This window comes from Anomaloglossus baeobatrachus, chromosome 4, assembly GCF_048569485.1.
Source record: "Anomaloglossus baeobatrachus isolate aAnoBae1 chromosome 4, aAnoBae1.hap1, whole genome shotgun sequence".
NCBI lineage: Eukaryota > Metazoa > Chordata > Amphibia > Anura > Aromobatidae > Anomaloglossus > Anomaloglossus baeobatrachus.
The window spans coordinates 25,292,872-25,316,754 of NC_134356.1; the positions used below are offsets into that span (position 1 = coordinate 25,292,872).

The window sequence follows — 23,883 nt, forward strand, 5'->3', positions numbered from 1 at the left end:
CGGTCAGACTGTTGACGTGCCACCCGGGAGGGTGCCTTGACTAGGAGATCGTCTAAGCAAGGGATCACCGAGTGGCCCTGAGAGTGTAGGACCGCCACCACGGATGCCATGACCTTGGTTCGCTCGGGAGGCGGAGATGTTCTGAAAAAACGAGTCGGAGGACGAGAGCTGAACTCTATCCTGTAACCGTGAGACAGAATGTCCCTCACCCATCGGTCTTGGACATGTGGCCACCAGGCGTCGCATAAGCGGGAGAGCCTGCCACCGACCGAGGATGCGGTTTGGGGGAGGCCGAAAGTCATGAGGAGGCCGCCTTGGAGACGGTGCCTCCGGCGGTCTTTGGAGGACATGACTTAGACCGCCATGCAGAAGAGTTTCTCTGGCTCTTCTGTGGCCTGTTGGACGATGAGGATTGGGACCTGGCTGAGGGCCGAAAGGACCGAAACCTCGCTTGAATTTTTCGTTGCTGAGGTCTCTTTGGTTTGGGCTGGGGTAAGGACGAGTCCTTTCCCTTGGATTGCTTAATAATTTCATCCAATTGTTCGCCAAACAAGTCGGTCGCCAGAAAAGGGCAAACCGGTCAAGAACTTCTTGGAAGCAGAGTCTGCCTTCCATTCGCGTAGCCACATGGCCCTGCGGACTGCCACCGAATTGGCGGATGCTACCGCTGTACGGCTAGCCGAGTCCAGGACAGCATTCATGGCGTAGGATGAAAATACCGACGCCTGAGACGTCAAAGACGCTACTTGCGGAGCAGAGGAACGGGTGACCGCATTAATCTCAGACAGACAAGCTGAGATAGCCTGGAGTGCCCACACGGCTGCAAAGGCTGGGGCAAAGGACGCGCCTATGGCTTCATAGATGGATTTCATTAGGAGCTCTATCTGCCTGTCCGTGGCATCCTTGAGCGTTGAACCGTCAGCCACTGCTACTACGGATCTAGCCGCCAGTCTAGAGACTGGAGGATCCACCTTGGGACACTGAGCCCAACCCTTAACTACGTCAGAGCGGAAGGGTAACGTGTGTCATTAAGGCGTTTAGTAAAGCGCTTGTCCGGAACCGCTCTGGGCTTCTGGACAGCATCTCTGAAGTTCGAGTGATCGAAGAAAACACTCCGAGTACGTTTGGGAAACCTAAATTGGTGTTTCTCCTGCTGTGCTGCCGACTCCTCTATAGGTAGAGTTGGGGGAGAAAGATCTAGCACCTGGTTGATGGCGCTATAAGGTCATTTACTATGGCGTCCCCCTTCAGGTGTATCAAGATTGAGAGCAACGTCAGGGTCAGAGTCCTGGGCTGCGACCTCCGCCTCATCCTGTAGAGAGTCCTCCAGCTGAGACCCCGAACAGCGTGATGAAGTCGGGGAAGATTCTAAGCGAGTCCGCTTAGCCGGTCTGGGACTGCGGTCCGTGCCGGAGTCCTCCACGTAATAACTAGAGGCCACCCCAGGAGCACGCTTCGTCGCAGACCGAGAGGGGCCTGGGGGCGATCCCGCAGTGCCCGGGGCCTGTGTAAGGGCCGGTCTGGACTGCAAAGCTTCTAGTATCTTAGCAGACCATTTGTCCATAGACTGAGCCATGGATTGTGAAAGTGACTCGGAGAGTTTCTCAGCAAAAGCTGCAAACTCTGTCCCTGCCGCCTGGACAGGGGAAGCCGGCGGTTCTACCTGGGCCGAGGGTCCCACCAGTGCCCCAGGCTCCGGCTGAGCGAGTGCCACATGGCTCCGAGCATTGCTCACAGTGAGGGTAGGTGGAACCTGCAGGTAGCATAGCCGCGCAAGAGGTACAGGTTGCAAAATAACCCTGTGTCTTGGCACCCTTGCTCCTTGTGAACGACATGCTGTAGTCTCCCAGGAGAGTGATCACTGAGGGATATATAGCCACAAGCTAACAGTACAGCCGAACCGAGAAAAATGTATACAAATATGAGATTATATATATATATATATATACAGTTCAGCACTCTAGGGGGCCCAGCACCGGTGGGAAGAAGCCACCTGGCTTACCGACCGCTCAAGCAGTGTGTGGCCACCAGATTCCCTGCCTCGGGTCTCCCAGAGGACCAGAAGTCCTCCACCGGCAGAATGTGCTTAAACATGGCTGTCGGCGTTCACAGGGGAGGAGGGAGCCGTGGGCGTAACTACAAAAGTGCGGGAATCTGGTGCCTCAGAGTGAATAGTGAGGGGGGCGGAGGACAGCCAAGTGTGCTCCAGCCCTCACTGTCGGCGTCAGGCCGACCGTCCCGCCCTTCCCCCTGACTGGCAGGCCCGGGGGCGGGAGTTTAAGGCACTAGGCCGCAAAAGCCGGGGACTAAAGTTAAAAACCGCGGCCGGCAAGCAGGCGCGGTCGGCGCGGTAGTCCCGGTCTCATACCAACACCGCAGTCGCTGCAGCGTCTGAGGTCAAGGTGCTCCATGCACCGTCCCCAAGGGGACACAGAATACCTGTAGATGCAGGGCCTGTCCCTGATGATACTCAGTCTCCTGTCCGTCAGAATCCCACAGGGGCTGCGGAGGGAGCCCGGTCCCAGTGCCTGGATGACCGGATAGGATCCCACTTCTCCCAGAGCCCCTAAGGGATGGGGAAGGAAAACGGCATGTGGCTCCAGCCTGTGTACCCGCAATGGGTACCTCAACCTTAACAACACCGCCGACTTAGTGGGGTGAGAAGGGAGCATGCTGGGGGCCCTGTTAGGGCCCTCTTTTCTTCCATCCGATATAATCAGCAGCTGCTGCTGACTAGAATGGGAGCATGAGTGCATGTGTGCCTCCTTCAACACAAAGCATAAAACTGAGGAGCCCGTGATGCACGGGAGGGTGTATAGGCAGAGGGGAGGGGTTACACTTTTTAAAGTGTAATACTTTGTGTGGCCTCCGGAGGCAGAAGCTATACACCCAATTGTCTGGGTCTCCCAATGGAGCGACAAAGAAAAGTGCAATTCCACAATGTTTTTTTTATATTTTTATTTACTGCGTTTGCTGTAATTGCACAATGTTTTTTTATTTTAATTTTTTTTTTTTTTTTATTTACTGCGTTCAGTGTAATTCCACAATGTTTTTTCGTTTTATTCATTTATTTGTTGTGCTCGCTGTAATTCCACAATGTTTTTTTTATTTTTTTTACACTTATTGTGTTCGCTGTAATTCCACCATTTTTTTAATTTTTTTTTATATTCATTGTGTTTGCTGTAATTCCACCATTTTTTTTTTAATTTTTTTATATTCATTGTGTTTGCTGTAATTCCATCATTTTTTAAAAAAAATTTTATATTCATTGTGTTCCTTGTAATTCCACCATGTTTTTTTTTTTTAATTTTTTTTTTATATTTATTGTGTTCGCTGTAATTCCACCATGTTTTTTTATTTGTTGTATATTTATTTACTGTGTTCGCTATATGGTAAACCTGACTTAGCAGTACGAGTCCCCTGATGGTACGAGTTTATAGATACTAAAATGTGTGTAGTTTTCTTTCAATTTAAGTGGTGGGGGAAAAAAAAAAGAGACGTTTGTTAAAAAAATAAAAAAAATAAAAAAAGTTTTAGCTTTTGTCACCATTTTCCAAGCCCTGTGACGTTCTCATTTTTCGGGATCTGGGGCTCGGCTTATTTTTTGCGTCCTGGGCTGACTCTTTACTGATACCACGTTGGGGTACATAGACTTTTCTGATCGCCTTTTACTGCTTTGTATTGCAATGTTGTGGCAGCCAAAAAAAAATAAAATAATTGTTCTGGCATTTGAATTTTTAAATTTTTTTTTTTAAATGTATTTTTTAATCCCTTTTAATTTTATTTACTAGTTCCCTGAAGGGACTTGAGGCTGTGATGACCTGATCGGCTCGTGCTGTACAGAGCGGGTTATCCGGGTCAGCATTAAAATTACAAACACATGGGTCTTCTTCACAATGTTGTGCTCACATATAAAACTCATTTACTACCGGTATGATTAACTATGATTAACCCCTTTATGACCAAGGACGATATCTACATGTCCTTGGTCACGTCTGTCGGCCTGTGCAACGAGCTCACATCATTCCCCGCACGTCTACTGATCAGGTGTGGGTGGATCTCTGATCCACCGGCGCCTGTTAAACCCTTCGATCGCGCTGTTAAATTGACTGCATGAACTACAACACGCCAGTGGGGATCATGCTGTGCCCTGCCACAGAGGCGCCATTGGGTTGCCATGACAGCGGGAGGGGGGGGGGGGGGAGGGGGTCAGATGATAACTCCAGTTGCTGTCATGACAGGATTCCTGTGAATGCCGGCAGAGCGCAGCGCTCACAGGAGAGCAGCATTTCTGCTGTACAGAGCGATGCTGAAGCTGATGATGATGCTGAAGCATTGCTCTGATCAGAAGAAACGATTGGACAGTAGAGCATAAAGTCCCTGCAGTCACAATGAGAGCTGAGGATGGGAGGGCGCAGGCCAACGAAGGAAGACACAGTCTTCACAAATATGGAGTCTGCGCAGGCACCGACGACTCCGGCGCCATCTTAGCAAAGAGTGGGCTGCAATACTCAAAAATGAAGTCAGTGGAATGGAGGTCGTCCTTACCTTCACCACGTGGACGTCCACTCCGGCGAGGTGCAGTATGGGGGCCGCGTTCTTTTCAAAGAGGGTCCGGGCTTTTCTAAAAGAAGGAAACAAAAAACTAATTTACTTTGGGGGGGGGGGGGCACAATCCTGGAGTAAAACGCTACTTTCCTCATATCCAGCTCCTCCCAAGGATTACGGAGAACCTCACCGGCCAGCTGTCCTCCATAGATACAGATGAGGCGCCTACGGGAGCGGGGAGGGGGCTGCACAGCCTTATTTTTCAGATGCCGAGCCAACAGTTTTAATGATACTAATTTGAGTGCCTGCAGTTGTTCACTGACATTCACTATATACTGGGATAACACAGTGTTGCAGTATATAGTGTAAATCGCGGTCCCCTATGGAGCTCGGCCTACAGCGGAGGGTTCAGAGCCCGGAGATGGCGGCCACAGTGCACTAAGTAGCCTCCGGCTTCACAGTGAACCATCGGACCTTGTAATCGAATGTTGGAGGCCGGTGACAGCCGGTGACCACCTCCACATGTTTTATTTATTGCCACGGTCAGTTGACAGCAACACTTAAATGGTTAACAGCCGCGGCCGGAGCTCAGGTCCTGTACACACGGGAACCGCAGCAATCACCTACATGTGCGGGACTCCGTGTTAAAGGGGGATAAGGAACGTCCTGTCACTGTGTATATTCCTGTATATAATAATAGTACAGATAGTACTGCCTCCCTGTCTCACTATAGATGACATCAATACTACTGCCTCCCCGTCCATGGTATAGGCACAGATACTACTGCCTCCCCGTCCATGGTATAGGCACAGATACTACTGCCTCCCTGTCCATAGTATAGGCACAGATACTACTGCCTCCCTATCCATGGCATAGGCACAGATACTACTGCCTCCCTGTCCATGGCATAGGCACAGATACTACTGCCTCCCTGTCCATGGCATAGGCACAGATACTACTGCCTCCCTGTCCATGGCATAGGCACAGATACTACTGCCTCCCTGTCCATGGTATAGGCACAGATACTACTGCCTCCCTGTCCATGGTATAGGCACAGATACTACTGCCTCCCTGTCCATGGTATAGGCACAGATACTACTGCCTCCTTGTCCATGGTATAGGCACAGATACTACTGCCTCCTTGTCCATGGTATAGGCACAGATACTACTGCCTCCCTGTCCATGGTATAGGCACAGATACTACTGCCTCCCTGCCCATGGTATAGGCACAGATACTACTGCCTCCCTGTCCATGGTATAGGCACAGATACTACTGCCTCCCTGTCCATGGTATAGGCACAGATACTACTGCCTCCCTGTCCATGGTATAGGCACAGATACTACTGCCTCCCTGTCCATGGCATAGGCACAGATACTACTGCCTCCCTGTCCATGGTATAGGCACAGATACTACTGCCTCCCTGTCCATGGCATAGGCACAGATACTACTGCCTCCCTGTCCATGGTATAGGCACAGATACTACTGCCTCCCTGTCCATGGTATAGGCACAGATACTACTGCCTCCCTGTCCATGGTATAGGCACAGATACTACTGCCTCCCTGAATATGACAGACACAGATAGTACTGCCTCCCTGCCTTTCACCATACATAATATAGGCACACAACGTCCTATCTATATGATATAAATATAGCACTGCCTAAACTGTGCATGATGTAAATACAGATCTGTATTCTCTGACATTAGATAACAGGTTATGAAGGATGACTAACTGATTAGCCTTCAACCCTTGTGAAACTACAACTCCCAGCAAGTCCTGACAGTGAAGGCAGGAGACAAGGCTCATGCAGACACCTCTTGCGGTGAAGTTGCCCTTTAATGTGGACATCTTTTTTATGTTTTTTCTTTTCTCTAATCGTACATCTTAATACTGAAGGCTGAAGGTCAGGAGGAGACCGGCGCTGACCTTTGTGGCGGTGATTACGGAGGAATCAATAATCAATGTGCCGCAGTCAAATCTCGAATATTGCGAGCGGCCGGCCCGGGGCTCATTACTTACAAGACAGGAGTGAACTATTAGTGTAAAAGGTGATGTCGCCTTCTAATTACGGAGATCAATGGTGGTCCGCGGAGCCGTGCCCGGCCCGGTGTGGAGGGGCTGCCCTTTCACAAAGCTGCGAGGAGTCCTGTTGCTGAGGTCCAATAGATTCTTCCGTGTCTTGTAAGAGATGCGATCGGGCGGCATAGGTCTCGTGCTTTTGTTTTTTTTTTTATTTTTTACCCCAGACTCGACTGAACACGTACGGTTTATATCGCAATAGGGGAGAAATCGCTGCCGGACACTTCTACTGCCAGCAAATATGCCCTGTGAACAAAATGATGAGGCAGATGGAAATCAATCAGCCCCATCGTTTATTCCCCAGTCAGGGAGAAAATCAAGGCCAGCCCTATACACGAGAGGATGAACCGATCCTGCTGAAATGGGGTTAATGAAGGGGTTAATATAATACATATGGGCCGCTTTATAGGAATCATATTGCCAGGATTAGTGCCCATAATATACCCTGATCTCCCAATCCTCACCCTCTGCAAGCGGCTGGATTTAGGAAAACCGTCGCCTTCTTCACGGCTGTGTTGGGGTAAATGAGTTGGTGTCCGAAAACCTAAAGAGGAAAGAAGAAAACACAGAAAGTAAAAGAGAGAAAATCTAAGAGAAGGCAATAGAAGGCTGTGTGTCATCTACTGTATATAGAGGTGATATCAGTCATTATACAGTATCAGGGAGGAGGAGGTGAGCTGTGACATTGCCTATTGTGAATGATGGAACCTGTGTTATCTACTGTATACAGATGTGTTATTGTACAGGAGGGGGAGGAGGTGAGCTGTGACATCGCCTATTGTGATTAATGGATCCTGTGTTATCTACTGTATGTAGAGGTGTTATCAGTCATTATACAGTATCAGGGAGGAGGAGGTGAGCTGTGACATCACCTATTGTGAATGGTGGATCCTGTGTTATCTACTGTATAGAGAGGTGTTATCATTGTACAGGATCAGGGAGGAGGAGGTGAGCTTTGACATCACATATTGTGATTGGTGGATCCTGTGTTATCTACTGTATAGAGAGGTGTTATCAGTCATTGTATAGGACGAGGTGAGCTGTGATAACACAGGATCTCATCCCATTAGGTGGTATCACAGATCACCTCCTCCTCTACAATGACTGATAACACTTCTATAGACAGTAGATAACACAGGATCTACCAACAATAGATGCCGTCACAGCTCACATTCTCCCCCTCCTGGACAATGACATATTACCTCTATATACAGTTGATAACTCAGGATCCACCATTCACAATAGGAGAGAACACATCTCCCTTCCTCCTCCTGTACAATGACTGATAACACCTCTATATACTGTAGATAATACAGGATCCACCATTCACAATAGGTGATGTCACAGTTCACCTCCTCCCCCTTTGTACAGTGACTGATAATGCCTCTATATACAGTAGGTAACACTGGATCCACCATTAACAATAGGAGATATCATAGCTTACCTCCTCCTCCTCTACAATGACTGATAACACAGGATCTATCATCATATTAGGTGGTATCAGTCATTGTACATTAGAATGAGAAGGTGAGCTGTGACATCATCTATTGTGAATGGTGGATCTTGTTATATCTACTGTATATAGAGGTGTTATCAGTCCTTGTACAGGAGGAGAAGGTGAGCTGTGATATCATCTATTGTGAATGATAGATCTTGTGTTATCAGTTATTGTAATCCTGTCTGTGATGATAATGAGACTGCTGAGAAGTGATCACTATATAAGTGGAAGTCTTCTGCAAGGCTCAGCGACTATGACAAGATTTCAGGATTGTTTAAGATACCATGAGGAAGATCCTTTCCTGATCTATATATAACAGGCAGACGTTGTGGCCCACTCCGTGCGTACGTACCTGTGCTTCCTGGCAGGCCGCCCTCCTCAGCAAGTTATCACTGTGCAGGAAAGAAACAGAATACATGACAATGCAAATATATATATATATAATAAAAAAAATATATATATAAATATATATATATATATCTCAATATATATAATTGCCTTATTCTGTCTGTCTGTCTGTCTGTCTGTCTTGCTCCAAAATTGTGTCCTTACGGTGACACAAAGCTGATTGGCCGCTGGGCTCGCCATGGCCCCGTCCCCCCGCACGGATTGGCCGCTCGCCCAGACTGCGCCCCCACACGGATTGGTCGGCCGCTCGCCCAGGCTCCGCCCCCCCCCACAGATTGGCCTCTCGCCCCGGCACCCTGCAGGCATTGGCAACTCGGCCACGCCCCGCCCCCCTCACGCAATGCACGCTAGCTCTGGCCCCGCCCCCCCACGCATTCCCCGAACTGACACGGTCATGGAGCCACGACTCCCAGGTGAGTGCTGTACCCCCCGGAAGCCCACATCAGCGTACGCCGCCAAACCAGCCGACACATACCCTCGCATTGCTGGGGCTGGCCGGCGTATGCTGGTGTGGGCTCCCGTGCGAGCGGGGGACGAGATACGCTGGTAACCATGGTAGCATAGTTACCAGCACATCAAGGTCCTGCAGCGGCGGAACATACACACACGCACACACATAACAGCACACACACACACATACACACACACACACACATCAGATCACACTCACTCTCACCTCACATCGCATCCACATACTCACAACATCCTGGGATATCGCTTGCTTCTCGGCAGCGATACTGTGCTGTGAGCTTCCAGGACCTGCCGGAGGATCACATGGCCAGAAGCACGTGGTATCTCCGGATGTTGTGAGTGTGAGCGCGTATGTGCAATATCGTCAATGTGTGTGTGCGTGAGTGTATGCGATCGGGTGTGTGTTAGTGTATGCGATCGGATCTGTGAGTGTCGGCAGAGGAGCACGGCGTGCTGGAGGAGGCTGGGAGGAGAGAGGCTGATCCTGGGGAAGGCTGGGATGGGGAGGCTGAGAGAAGAGAGGCTGATGCTGGGGGAGGCTGAGGCTGGGGTAGGTTGGGATGGGGAGGCTGGGAGGAGAGAGGCTGATGCTGGGGACCGAAAAGGCTGATGCTGAGGGAGGCTGAGGCTGGGGTAGGCTGGGAGGAGAGAGGCTGATGCTGCGGGCAGAGAGGCTGATGCTGCGGGCAGAGAGGCTGATGCTGCGGGCAGAGAGGCTGATGCTGCGGGCAGAGAGGCTGATGCTGCGGGCAGAGAGGCTGATGCTGCGGGCAGAGAGGCTGATGCTGCGGGCAGAGAGGCTGATGCTGCGGGCAGAGAGGCTGATGCTGGTGCAGCATGGCGGATGGCGCACGTTTGGAAGTGCGCAGCATGGCGGATGGAGCACGTTTGGGAGTGCGCAGCATGGCGGATGGAGCACGTTTCGGAGTGCGCAGCATGGCGGATGGAGCACGTTTCGGAGTGCGCAGCATGGCGGATGGAGCACGTTTCGGAGTGCGCAGCATGGCGGATGGAGCACGTTTCGGAGTGCGCAGCATGGCGGATGGAGCACGTTTCGGAGTGCGCAGCATGGCGGATGGAGCACGTTTCGGAGTGCGCAGCATGGCGGATGGAGCACGTTTCGGAGTGCGCAGCATGGCGGATGGAGCACGTTTCGGAGTGCGCAGCATGGCGGATGGAGCACGTTTCGGAGTGCGCGCAGCATGGCGGATGGAGCACGTTTCGGAGTGCGCAGCATGGCGGATGGAGCACGTTTCGGAGTGCGCAGCATGGCGGATGGAGCACGTTTCGGAGTGCGCAGCATGGCGGATGGAGCACGTTTCGGAGTGCGCAGCATGGCGGATGGACCACGTTTGAGAGTGCGCAGCATGGCGGATGGACCACGTTTGGGAGTGCGCAGCATGGCGGATGGACCACGTTTGGGAGTGCGCAGCATGGCGGATGGACCACGTTTGGGAGTGCGCAGCATGGCGGATGGACCACGTTTGGGAGTGCGCAGCATGGCGGATGGACCACGTTTGGGAGTGCGCAGCATGGCGGATGGACCACGTTTGGGAGTGCGCAGCATGGCGGATGGACCACGTTTGGGAGTGCGCAGCATGGCGGATGGACCACGTTTGGGAGTGCGCAGCATGGCGGATGGACCACGTTGGGGAGTGCGCAGCATGGCGGATGGACCACGTTTGGGAGTGCGCAGCATGGCGGATGGACCACGTTTGGGAGTGCGCAGCATGGCGGATGGACCACGTTTGGGAGTGCGCAGCATGGCGGATGGAGCACGTTTGGGAGTGCGCAGCATGGCGGATGGAGCACGTTTGGGAGTGCGCAGCATGGCGGATGGAGCACGTTTGGGAGTGCGCAGCATGGCGGATGGAGCACGTTTGGGAGTGCGCAGCATGGCGGATGGAGCACGTTTGGGAGTGCGCAGCATGGCGGATGGAGCACGTTTGGGAGTGCGCAGCATGGCGGATGGAGCACGTTTGGGAGTGCGCAGCATGGCGGATGGAGCACGTTTGGGAGTGCGCAGCATGGCGGATGGAGCACGTTTGGGAGTGCGCAGCATGGCGGATGGAGCACGTTTGGGAGTGCGCAGCATGGCGGATGGAGCACGTTTGGGAGTGCGCAGCATGGCGGATGGAGCACGTTTGGGAGTGCGCAGCATGGGGGATGCAGCATGATGGGGAGTGCGGAGTATGGCGGATGGAGCACGATGGGGAGTGCGCTGCATGGGGGATGGAGCACGATGGGGAGTGCGCTGCATGGGGGATGGAGCACGATGGGGAGTGCGCTGCATGGGGGATGGAGCACGATGGGGAGTGCGCTGCATGGGGAATGGAGCACGATGGGGAGTGCGCTGCATGGGGAATGGAGCACGATGGGGAGTGCGCTGCATGGGGGATGGAGCACGATGGGGAGTGCGCTGCATGGGGGATGGAGCACGATGGGAAGTGCACACCTCCCCCCAACACACACACACGCGCGTGCACTGCACACCACACACACACACACACACACACACACACACACACACTGGGAACCACAAACAACTGCCCTACACAGACACCCACACACACAGACAACGCTGCACACACAAATATACGCACATAACCGCACAACACACACATTGCACAAAACATACCTCCCCCCAAAACACACCACACACACACAAACCGCGCAACACACACACACACACAACGCTACAGACACACAGCGCTCCACAAACAACGCAACACACATACAACACTGCTCTGACCCCCCGTCACACCCAGAACATGTACAGCGCCCTACACAAACACTTGGTAACTACACACAACAATATATATATATATATATATATATATATATATATAACAAAAATTATACATGAACTACACAATACGTAAATTCTAGAATACCCGATGCGTAGAATCGGGCCACCTTCTAGTGTATATGTGCATAATATATATATATATATATATATATATATATATATATATATATATATATATATATATATATCTATATATATATGCTTGTGCCCAATACCGAGGAGGCCGGCACAATACACAACACCTTCATCAGGTAGGATGAGTTGAGGTTTGTGTTACTGCTCAGGTCACAGTCTATGAGACGCCACCGATCCTCTGACCCTTGTTCCAATGCTGTGGCTCCATTCACCTGCTCTGTGCTCAGCAATCCCATAGAGAAGGAATGGAGTGGAGGTGAAGCATTTGCCCTACCCCTCTGTGTGTGGGTGAATCAGCGGTCGGATCCCCCCCAAATATCAAGAAGTTATTCGTGATCACATCTTTATACCCCCTTTAAGTATAAAGAACAATACTTTAATCCCAGTTCCCTTCTCACTGGTTCTCATGGATAAGTGCCCAGCCTCCAGGGTGGGTGGGGGGAAAAGGTGGTCCAGGCTCCGGCCTTACCAGTATTTGCCGTACATCCAGTTGCTTCCGTACGCCAGCAGGCAGAAGCCCACCGTGCTTTTCTTCCAGTGGTTGCGGAGAGTTTTAAAGATGCGGACGACTCTTGCCGCCATGGCTTTAGTAGCACCCTGTAAAGAGAAGTGCGTAGGGAGAAGTCATCGATATCAAACCGGAGGGTGACAGACGCCCAGAACAATAACAACCGAGTAGCTGTTCCAGCAGATTGTACAGAGCTGGAACAGCACAGCTCTGTATAGCCTGTGTAGTGGCAGCTCAGATCTATGGGAGATATGGTACCAGAGAACGGACACTACACAGTGTAAGGAGCTGAGCTACGGTACCAGAGAACGGACACTACACAGTGTAAGGAGCTGAGCTACGGTACCAGAGAACGGACAAAGTACACAGTGTAAGGAGCTGAGCTACGGTATCAGAGAACGGACACTACACAGTGTAAGGAGCTAAGCTACGGTACCAGAGAACGGACACTACACAATGTAAGGAGCTGAGCTACGGTACCAGAGAACGGACACTACACAGTGTAAGGAGCTGAGCTACATACAGTACAAGAGAACGGACACTACACAGTGTAAGGAGCTGAGCTACATACAGTACAAGAGAACGGACACTACACAGTGTAAGGAGCTGAGCTACATACAGTACCAGAGAATGGACACTACACAGTGTAAGGAGCTGAGCTACGGTACCATAGAACGGACACTACACAGTGTAAGGAGCTGAGCTACGGTACCAGAGAACAGACACTACACAGTGTAAGGAGCTGAGCTACATACGGTACCAGAGAACGGACACTACACAGTGTAAGGAGCTGAGCTACAGTACCAGAGAACGGACACTACACAGTGTAAGGAGCTGAGCTACGGTACCAGAGAACGGACACTACACAGTGTAAGGAGCTGAGCTACATACAGTACCAGAGAACGGACACTACACAGTGTAAGGAGTTGAGCTACGGTACCAGAGAACGGACACTACACAGTGTAAGGAGTTGAGCTACGGTACCAGAGAACGGACACTACACAGTGTAAGGAGCTGAGCTACGGTACCAGAGAACGGACACTACACAGTGTAAGGAGCTGAGCTACGGTATCAGAGAACGGACACTACACAGTGTAAGGAGCTGAGCTACGGTATCAGAGAACGGACACTACACAGTGTAAGGAGCTGAGCTACGGTACCAGAGAACGGACACTACACAGTGTAAGGAGCTGAGCTACGGTACCAGAGAATGGACACTACACAGTGTAAGGAGCTGAGCTACGGTACCAGAGAATGGACACTTCACAATGTAAGGAGCTGAGCTACGGTACCAGAGAACAGGCACTACACAGTGTAAGGAGCTGAGCTACGGTACCAGAGAACGGACACTACACAGTGTAAGGAGCTGAGCTACGGTACCAGAGAACGGACACAGTACACAGTGTAAGGAGCTGAGCTACGGTACCAGAGAGCGGACACTACACAGTGTAAGGAGCTGAGCTACGGTACCAGAGAACAGACACTACACAGTGTAAGGAGCTGAGCTACGGTACCAGAGAACGGACACAAACCACCGCTCGCCCCTAGACTCCCTGACAATGGAGGCACCAATGTGTCCAGAAGAAGATGGAGGCCACGGGGGCTCTGACAGTCCCAGGTCACCTTCCCCACAGTGTAGCAATGAGGCCGCCAGGAGTCTGGACTTTACCTCCTCTATGTAGAATTAAAAAAATCATTGACAGAAATCCTGACAGGTTTCCATTCACTGACAGTAAACAGGAAGCGTGTGAGCATCACGTGACAGGCCTCCCCTATGTGCGCCCCGGCCACTGGCCCTCACCTGTGTCCTCTCTGTCACGTTGTCTCTGCACAGCTGTCTATGGGTGCACCGCCTTATGTCTCCCCAGTAGAAACCGAAGACTAAACATTTAGTTCCGGCTCGATCTGAATGTTCCCCTGTTACCAGGGCAACCGCTGCACAGCAGCTCTGTGCTCTGCAGGAAGTGGTGCTGTAACCACTAAAACTGCACAGACAGAACATGCTGGGGGTAGTAATATCACAATAGATAGAACAGGGTCAAATCACCTCAAGCATCAGCCCCTTACACACCACCCCATAACTATATCACATGAATCACCCCATAAATGTACCTCACACATCCCCCCATAAACATACCTCTCAACCTTGGAAGAAAGGGGCAAATTATGCAGAGGACATTTTGACCACACCCATTTTCCACTTTTTTCTACCCTGACAGGATGAGTTGTCAGAGGGGCGGTGGTAGTGAGGGGCCAGGGCCGGCTCCAGGTTTTTGTGGGCCCCGGGCGTAAGAGGTTCCATGGGCCCCATGCACGTACAGATACGCACACATACAGGCATACCTACATATAAACAAATTCACAAAAATACATATAAATAGACATAAATCTATACACAGTCATATACAGTGACATACATGGACATACACATCATACATGCACACACAGACACATTAGAGATATTTCTAATATGGGGAATCCAGGAGCCTCACTCACCTCCTTCGCTCATCTCCTGTCCAGCTCCTCCTGGGCATGTGGCTGTGTCACATGATGGCCGTCACTAACAGACATGGCAGCACACTAACACTGCTGTATATATATCACAGGAGGGGCTGGGGGGCTACAATATATACATCACAGGAGGGGCAGGTGGACGCAGTATAAACAGTACAGTACAGGAGGGGCAGGTGGCTACAGTATATACATGACAGGAGGGGCAGGTTGCTACGGTATATACATGATAGGAGGGGCAGGTTGCTACAATATATATATATATATATATATATCACAGGAAGGGCTGGGGGCATAGACATTACGGGGGGGCATAACATTACTGGGGAGCATATATTTTACTTGGGTGGTATACGGCTCTGTGGGGAATATACATTACTGGGGCAGGAGGCATAGAGTTCTGGGGAGTCGCACATACAGCTCTCGTGTGACGCCCTGGCCAGGTCATGTAGTCACAGATAGGGCCCCGCATTATACCCTTCCATCACAGGTAACACACAGCCAAACATTTAAACCCTAGTCACCCCCTCAGAGCTTGATGGACACATCAGGGGAAGGAACCAGGCGGTTGGAAGAAGCCCACTGAGGAGTCTAGACAGCCCGGGGCGGGGAAGCAAAAGGTCGAGTTTTAGAGTTCAAGGAGAGTGGAGGTCAGGCCTGTGACAGGGCCTGAGGAAAACTGACAGGTGCCAGGGTTGGAACCCTGGCGCCTTAGGCTAGGAGGCAGACGGCGGTCTCGTCTGCAGGAGCCGGGAAGACGGCTCGGTGGAACCGAGGTGGACCGGGACAGGGTTGTAGCCCGCTGGTACCGACCCGGGGAGCCAACCCGGAAACCGGAGCACAAAGGGCGGTACTCAGACCCTGAAGCTAGATCCAGAAGCGACTGGCACTAGTTAATTAACTGATTGCAGCCAGGACTATAGGTCCTGTCCCACCCAAAGTCCCGACTGAAGACAACAGCCCAACGAGGGGGATGAAAAGGCCACCGGCACGGCTCAGAGATATCACGGGCCAGTGTCTGCGGGCAAAGGGCTCCTTAGGCCATATCCAGCCGGGGAGCGGACTCCTGGAGTTGCAAGCACAGGCAGTCCATCGTTCTACACAGGTGCAGGAGAAAGACAGAGACCACCAACCGGGTGGGGGACCAGAGCGCAGCCGGCTGCGGGCACCGGCCACCATCACCTTGGTTTACCAGAGACTTGTGTGTTTACTAATAGTGAGTACATCAGCACCCTGCGGTCGCCCATCTCCCAACACCAAATCCCCAACGGGTCCCGGGGCCACCATCCCTGCCCACGGAGGGGTTAACAACTTGCTGCATAACACCTCTCCTGGGTGCCCCATCACTGCAGCGGTGGTGTCCCATCTCACCACATCCCGTGGGTGGCGTCACGAACTTAACAGGCTCAGCCTGTACATATACGTCCTGCAGACACCACAACAAACCCGCCCCCCCTTTTTGCTCGAAGTGACCGCGAGACCCCCGGGTCCGGAGACCCTCGAGCCACCCACAGAAGGTACGGATCCAAGCAGCTCGGTTGCTGCGAGCGGGGCGGCACACTCGGGGACCATACAGTTCTAGGGGGCCGCCCAAAAAGCTCTGGGGGGGCCACACATACAGCTCTGGGGGGGCCGCACATACAGCTCTGGGGGGGCCGCACATACAGCTCTCAGGGGCATACACATTACTGGGGTGGGTGGCATAGAGCTCTTGGGGGCTTCCCATACAGCTCTGGGGGGGCCCATACAGTTCTGGGGTTGCCGCATATACATCATTGGGGAGCCGCACACACGGTTCTTGGGGTCACACACACGGCTCTGGAGGGCAGTACATACAGCTCGGCGGGGGAGGCGCCCATACAACTCTTGCAGGGCACCTACAGTTCTGGTGGGCCAATACAACTATACAGATAGCTCAGGAGGGTGTCCCATACAAGTCACAGGGCCTATACATCTCACTTGTGCTCATACAGCTCAGGGGGCCACAAGATCTGTCACAAAGCACATCAAATATGGGGTCTCTCCCCCTCTCTCTTCGTCCAATTGCTCATGGCTTATTACTCTGGATAGCGCATCCGTGTGCGTATTCTTAGCCTTCTCATACTAGTACTTAAATATCCTTGTGATCCATTGTTGTTCCAACACTCCTAACTTCACATTTCCCAAGTGGGCAAACATCTCTCCCCGACAGGAACTTCACACCCTCCTCAATCACAGCCCGCACCAGAGCTAGCAATTCAAATTTAAATGATCTGTGGATTCCTTTTTGGTAGGGATCAACTGGTCTGAAAAACTTCTTGCCTCGGCTCCCAATTGATTAGTGGACCCTTGGAACCTACTGCCGTTCCTCTCAGAATGACCCATGCAGTGGTGCGCCGGTCTTCAATGATACCCTGATAGGGCCTAGCAGTAGGCTTGGTCAGGAGTCACCATCTCCCCCTTTCCTAGACACGCGGTCTCCCTTCCCTTTCACTGTCAGCTGGGTAATTTCCTGTACCTAGCGTAACAGCCTAGTCCCCTGTCTTCGTCTATGCTTTTCATATTGATGTGAGCCATCATTTCCTGCAAAGCATTCACATATTGGGTGACTGTATGTCCCTTTCTCTAAACCTGACGAGGTGAATGTGCAGATTACCTAATTCCGTTTTGTCGCCGTGCGTGTCCTCTAAGTACTGATCAATTTATCTACAGTATCACGGTCTCTTGGTTGTATAAACTAGACCGTCTGTACGGCTTCTCTGTACAGGGTCAGTAAGGCTATCTCTGCCTGTAAGGCAGGTGTCATAGGGTGCATACGTGACAACTTTTTAGTTGTTTAACCCAGTCCCACATCATTAAATTGTCACCCGTGAATTTTGGTGCATAGCTCTGAGGGGAAAGCACCCTTGTCATGACTATAGCTGGATACTGATGGGGTTAAGTCTTGTGGGAGGGGTCTGTGCCTCGTTCCGGGGCTCACACCGCTTTATCATGGTGTGGATTCCTCCGCAACGCCGCCAGTAATAGTTCCTGCTCTGCAGCGTGCTCAACTGGTTCTTGTGAGTTAGCCCTGATCCATCCCGCTACCCAGCTTTCCACTCCCTGACCTCCGTTTCCCTTGTACTGTTTGTCCGCCCTGTCTACCTGACCCCGCTCCCGTTCTGATGTCTCAGTCTCCTCCCCCTCCTTGTACTTACTTGCTCTCCCGACCTCTGACCTCAGTAACGTTTCCTGACTTCGGGTCTGCTTCTCCTCTTTGGCTTTTGACGTGACTTCTCAGCTCCTTACCCTTTTTGCTTCTACCTGTTTAAGGCTTGCTCACTCCCCCCTGTATTGACGTGACACCCCGGTTTAGACTTAGGCTTGCTGACTTCTCTTTCTGGTGCTTGCGCCCTCTTGTGGGCTTTTGTCTAACTGCTCTTTGGAGTTCCATCTACATTCAGTTTCTGCGCCTGTGTGGACTTGGTTACCAACTGATCTGTCATTTCTGTGATTGAGTATTGCATCCTGATGACTACACCAAGTGTTAACAGGTGTGGGAATGCAACAGCGCTGACAATGAGGGGACAGTGGTAACACAACAGAGATTTAGGTGACGAATACAGTTATCAGAGCGTAAAGCAAACAATAAGGTTCTTATGCAATGCGATTCCACTAATTCACCTACACAAGATACCAGGACAATTCTAATTATTCACTAGTATTCTATTATTACAAGCAGCTGAGTGTTAGGACAGCTTTACTAACTCTCTATTAATCAACTATTGGAATGAAAGGTATGTTAGACTTAATATCTTTTTAAAGGGCGTCACCGTCTATCTCGTGTCACTCTATTACCTCTGATAAGCAGCACACAGGCCCTAACGGAGTTTACAACACAACCCACTAGGCCACAAGTCTAATTCAGTGGATAGTTCCTCTCACACAGCATGCTGACCTCCTCCGCTCTCTGAAGTGCGGTCTCAGTTCCCACTTGGTACCATACATCTGCAAAAGAAGCAATGGCTCAGAAACACTGTCCTCTGCAACAACCAGGACGCCTCTTGAATCAGGTTATGGTTCTTCCTCAATTACTCTGTCTTTGGACCTCCTCAGGCATAGAACACAATCTTCTTTCCGGCACGGCACACGATTCTCCTTTCAGCACGGCACTCGATCCTCCTTTCAGCACGGCACTCGATCCTCCTTTCAGCACGGCACTCGATCCTCCTTTGAGCACGGCACTCGATCCTCCTTTCAGCACGGCACACGATCCTCCTTTGAGCACGGCACACGATCCTCCTTTCAGCACGGCACACGATCCTCCTAAGGCACAGTACACGATCCTCCTTTGAGCACGGCACTCGATCCTCCTTTCAGCACAGTACATGATCCTCCTAAGGCACGGAACACGATCTTCCATCCACCATGGATCACAATCCTCCCTTCGGAGGAACATGATCCTCCTTCGGCTAGTTTCACACTTGCGTTGAACGGCATCCGTAGCATTGCGTTGTGTGACGGATGCAATGGATGTGTTGCATATAGTGGCACAACGGATGCAACGGATCGTACAAAACAACGGAATCCGTTTTTTTTTTCCCTTTTTTTTTTTTTTTTTTACAGTTTTGCCAGCGGCAGACTATTGTGAACGATCAGCTGATCGCTCACAGAAGCCAGCCGCCAGGTGATCAGCTGATCGCTCACAGCAGCCGGTCGCCTGGTGATCAGCTGATCATTCGGCCGCCGAGAATGTGTGCGGGTGGCAGAGTGCAGGGTGGGTGGAGGTGAGCGGGGCCATGGCCCTGAGGACGTCAGTGCCGCGGGGACTGCATCGCTGGGGACAGGTGAGTGTGTGTGTGTGTGCGTGTACATGCAGAGTGCGGGAGGGGGTGGAGCCGAGCGGGGAAGTGTCGGACTCTCTGAACACGTAGCCAGGGTAAATATCGGGTAACCAAGCAAAGCACTTTGCTTAGTAACCCGATGTGTATCCTGGTTACGTGTGCAGGGAGCCAGAGAGAGCATGCGCAGTGAAATGCTAAGGATTCCACTGCTCAAAAAATGTTACATGCTGCGTTGCTTCCACCCGCCGGAAGCAACGCAGCGTCGACCAGCGGAAGCAACGCAGGTACTTTTGGCACAATCCGTCATCCATACAAGTCTATGGGAAACAACGGAATCCGTTAACGGATTATGCTCTTTTCCAAAAAGGGCGGATTGTGCCGGAAGGTAATTAACACAAGTGTGAAAGTACCCTCAGGCACAGAACACAATCCTCCTCAGGCACGGAACACGATCCTCCTCAGGCACGGAACACGATCCTCCTCAGGCACGGTACATGATCCTCCTCAGGCACGGAACACGATCCTCCTCAGGCACGGTACATGATCCTACGTAGGCACAGAGCACAATCCTCCTTATACACAGCACATGATCATCTTTATACATGGCACACAATCCTCCTTAGGCACGGCACTCAATCTTCATTCCTGCACGGGTCTTTGGCTATAAGCCCACTCCATTTCCCACACAATAATTGTGCTCCAGGTTCAGGCGCCAACTCCATCCCTTCTTCTCCCAACCGAGCCTTTTTTGTTTAGTAACTGTCCCACAACTGTCCTGTGACCTGGTGTCTCCTCTTATCTGCTCCCTAGGTGACATATACTTCACCCTTCAGTTTCTACTGTTGCCCTGATCTCCGCCTTCCCGAGTCTTACCAACTTTGGTCAGAAGATGGCAATGTTTACTTGCAGCCACTCAGGTTAGCATTACTGTGTGTCTCTTCAATTCTACATCTCCTTACATAGGAACAGAAATATCTGACTTTTTTGACCTCTAGAATATGGGTATATAGCAATACACTGCTATGTACAGATGTATCTCTATTTGCCTGTATACACTTCTACTGAGTTCACTGCCTGCAATACAGCTTAAGTATACCAAATTCTCCTATCTTCCTCAATGTGGGCTGTAGTTCATATCTAGATGTGCTGCCTGCGAAGAAGAGAAATGTTTATTTAATTCATGTACGTGCAGGGAGATGCTGACCCCATCCCCTGAGGAGGTGCTACGGTGCTGGAGAGGAGAGAGGAAGTCAGGACAAAGCCTTGACATGCCTGGACAGAGGGACTGAGCCTTGAAATCAGGACAGTCCTGATGAATCCAGGACAGTTAGGAGCTATGCCATGAATGTACCTCACATATCAGCCCATAAAGGTTCCTCACACATCACCCCATAAATGTACCCCAGAGATCGCGCCATAAATGTACCTCACACATCACCTGATAAAGTACCCACTCATCACCACATAATAGTACCTCACTCATCATTCCATAAAAGTACCTCACACCACATCACTCCATAAATGTACTGTCAGGGGTGTGTCACAGGTGACAGTCACATGGTTTCTTGCAATAGAAGATTTCTTGCAATGCTCCTTGATTTTCTATTGTTCCTGCTGTCAATATTCATTATAATAGGTAGCTTTTCTGCTGGGTTTTCATCTCTCCCCTTTTGGACTCAGCAGGAGCTCACCTTCCACCCAGCTGCTGATCATCAGTATTCTCTTGGTGCTTAAAAACTCCCATCTTCCGTGGACTGATGCTGGTGATCTTATTCGGTTCATTCTAGCTCTGGTTGCAAGCAGGTGGCTTGCTCTCATCTGTTGTATCGTTGCTGAAGCTTGGCTGAACTTCTGCCTGAGTTATCTAATGATACGTAGTTCATGTTTTTTCCCTGTGTGTCCCCCTTGTGTCTTCCTTTAGCATTTAGTGCGGTTGAAGAAGAGCTCACTCGTTCCGTATTTAGGGTACAGCACTAGGGATTCCTAGGGTCAGTGTCATGATTCTGATTGGTGGTGCTCTCCTCTCCGGCAGAGACGATGCTTGGTTTTGTATTATTTTGTGTCGGACCCTGTGGGAGGGACCTGTTCATTGGAGCCTCATTCCAGCTGATTACTTTATTTTGGAGCTACTTCACCCGGAACGCCGCCAGTGATAGTTCCTGTGTTGCATCAGTTGTTGCTGGCTCCCGTAAGTGATCATCTTGATCTTGTCTCGCTACCTCGTTCCTAGTACCCTCCTTCGCCTGTTTCCTCGACCCTGACTTGACTTCCTGGCTCCAGACCCCTGGCTTGTATCCTGACCTTGGCTCCGCTCTCTCCCTTTGTACCTGACGTGCCATCTTGGCTTCCAGACCCCTGGCTTGTATCCTGACCTTGGCTCCGCTCTCTCCCTTGTAACAGATATGAATTCCCGGCTCCTGACCTTTGGCTTGTTTGACTTCACCTCCAGTAGTGTATCTAGTGACACCTAGTGTTAGAGCATCACAGTCAGGTATCCAGCTCGGCGCATAGGTGTGGAACCTATCTAGGGTGGTGAGGGACCACAGGTAGCAGCTGTAGGTTTGGTTAGGGGGTCATCATTTCCCCCTTCCTTAGAAGCAGGGGGCCCCTTCCCTTTCCTTTCGCTGCTCGCTTGGTACTTCCCCATACCTAGTGTGACATTTACCACATAAATCACCCTATAAATGTACATCACACCTCACCCCATAAATGTACCTCACACCTAACCCCATATATGTACAGTACCTCACATATTCCCCCATAAATGTTCCAATTTTAATTCAATTGGAACTTGGATGCTGGATCCTTTCTTTTTCTTCAACTCCCCCCCATAAATGTACCTCCCACATTACCCCATAAATGTACCTCACACATCTTGTCATAAATGTACCTAACACATCCCCCCCATAAACGTACCTCACATATCCTCCCATAAATGTACCTCACACATCCCGCCATAAATGTACCGCACACATCCCCCCATAAATGTACCTCACACATCAGACCATAAATGTACCTCACACATCCCCCTATAAATGTACCTCACACATCCCCCCATAAATGTACCTCACACATAACACCATAAATGTACCTCACACATCCCGCCATAAATGTATCTAACACATCCCGCCATAAATGTACCTCACACATCCCCCCATAAATGTACCTCACACATAACACCATAAATGTACCTCACACATCCTGCCATAAATGTATCTAACACATCCCGCCATAAATGTACCTCACACATCCCCCCATAAATGTACCTCACACATCCCACCATAAATGTACTTCACACATCCCCCCATAAATGTACCTAACACATCACCCCATAAATGTATAAATGTACCTCACACATCCCCCCCAAAAATGTATCTCACACATCCCCCCATAAATATACCTCACACATCCCGCCAGAAATGTACCTTACATATTCCGTCATAAATGTACCTCACACATCCCCCCATAAATGTACCTCACTCATCCCACCAGAAATGTACCTTACACATTCCGTCATAAATGTACCTCACACATCCCCCCATAAATGTACCTCACTCATTCCCCCCCCCATAAATGTACCTCACACATTCCTCCATAAATGTACCTCACACATTCCTCCATAAATGTACCTCACACATCCCCCCATAAATGTACCTCACATATCCCGCTATAACTGTACCTCACACATCAGATCTTGCATCTAGGGGAGATCTGGGAACTCTGTTCATTCTTTATGGGTAGTACAGTCCTCAGACATCTTTGGCCGACCCAGTTTTCGGGAGGCAGGTTCAACAGATTGAGCCCCACTATCCACAAGTCATCACCTATCCCTATGCCGTAACATCACTCATAGAGTAAGGGTGGCCATAGATCATAATACAGAGTTAATTTGCCCACAGGTAAAAGCCATTTACGGCCTCTGAAGAAGACAGCCCGTGCGTTTTTATGATGACCCGTCATGACATTCACTTAACCTAGAGGTGCTTGCGAATTTTAATCTCGTACGGTAGAAGCTCTTTCACTTCCAGAAATGTCATAAAGATCCAGGCTGCCTCCGCCGCCGCGGGGCCGGGGCACAAAATAAATTGTACGTTGTGGTGTTTTGTTTGTTTC

At 50.7% G+C, this 23,883-nt stretch overlaps 1 protein-coding gene across 1 annotated transcript in view; it reads right to left on the minus strand.

Annotated features, from left to right (window-relative positions):
• Positions 1–14,316, minus strand: part of AGK (acylglycerol kinase) — a 65,066-nt gene extending 50,750 nt beyond the window's left edge. The window contains exons 1-5 of the mRNA XM_075343900.1: positions 14,259–14,316; positions 12,419–12,546; positions 8,479–8,518; positions 7,093–7,172; positions 4,549–4,624 (exon numbers count right to left, since the gene is read on the minus strand). Coding sequence (XP_075200015.1) covers positions 4,549–4,624; positions 7,093–7,172; positions 8,479–8,518; positions 12,419–12,531 — 309 coding nt within the window. The 5' untranslated portion in view covers positions 12,532–12,546; positions 14,259–14,316. The remainder of the gene's footprint in view (positions 1–4,548; positions 4,625–7,092; positions 7,173–8,478; positions 8,519–12,418; positions 12,547–14,258) is intronic.
• Positions 14,317–23,883: the final 9,567 nt, after the last annotated feature.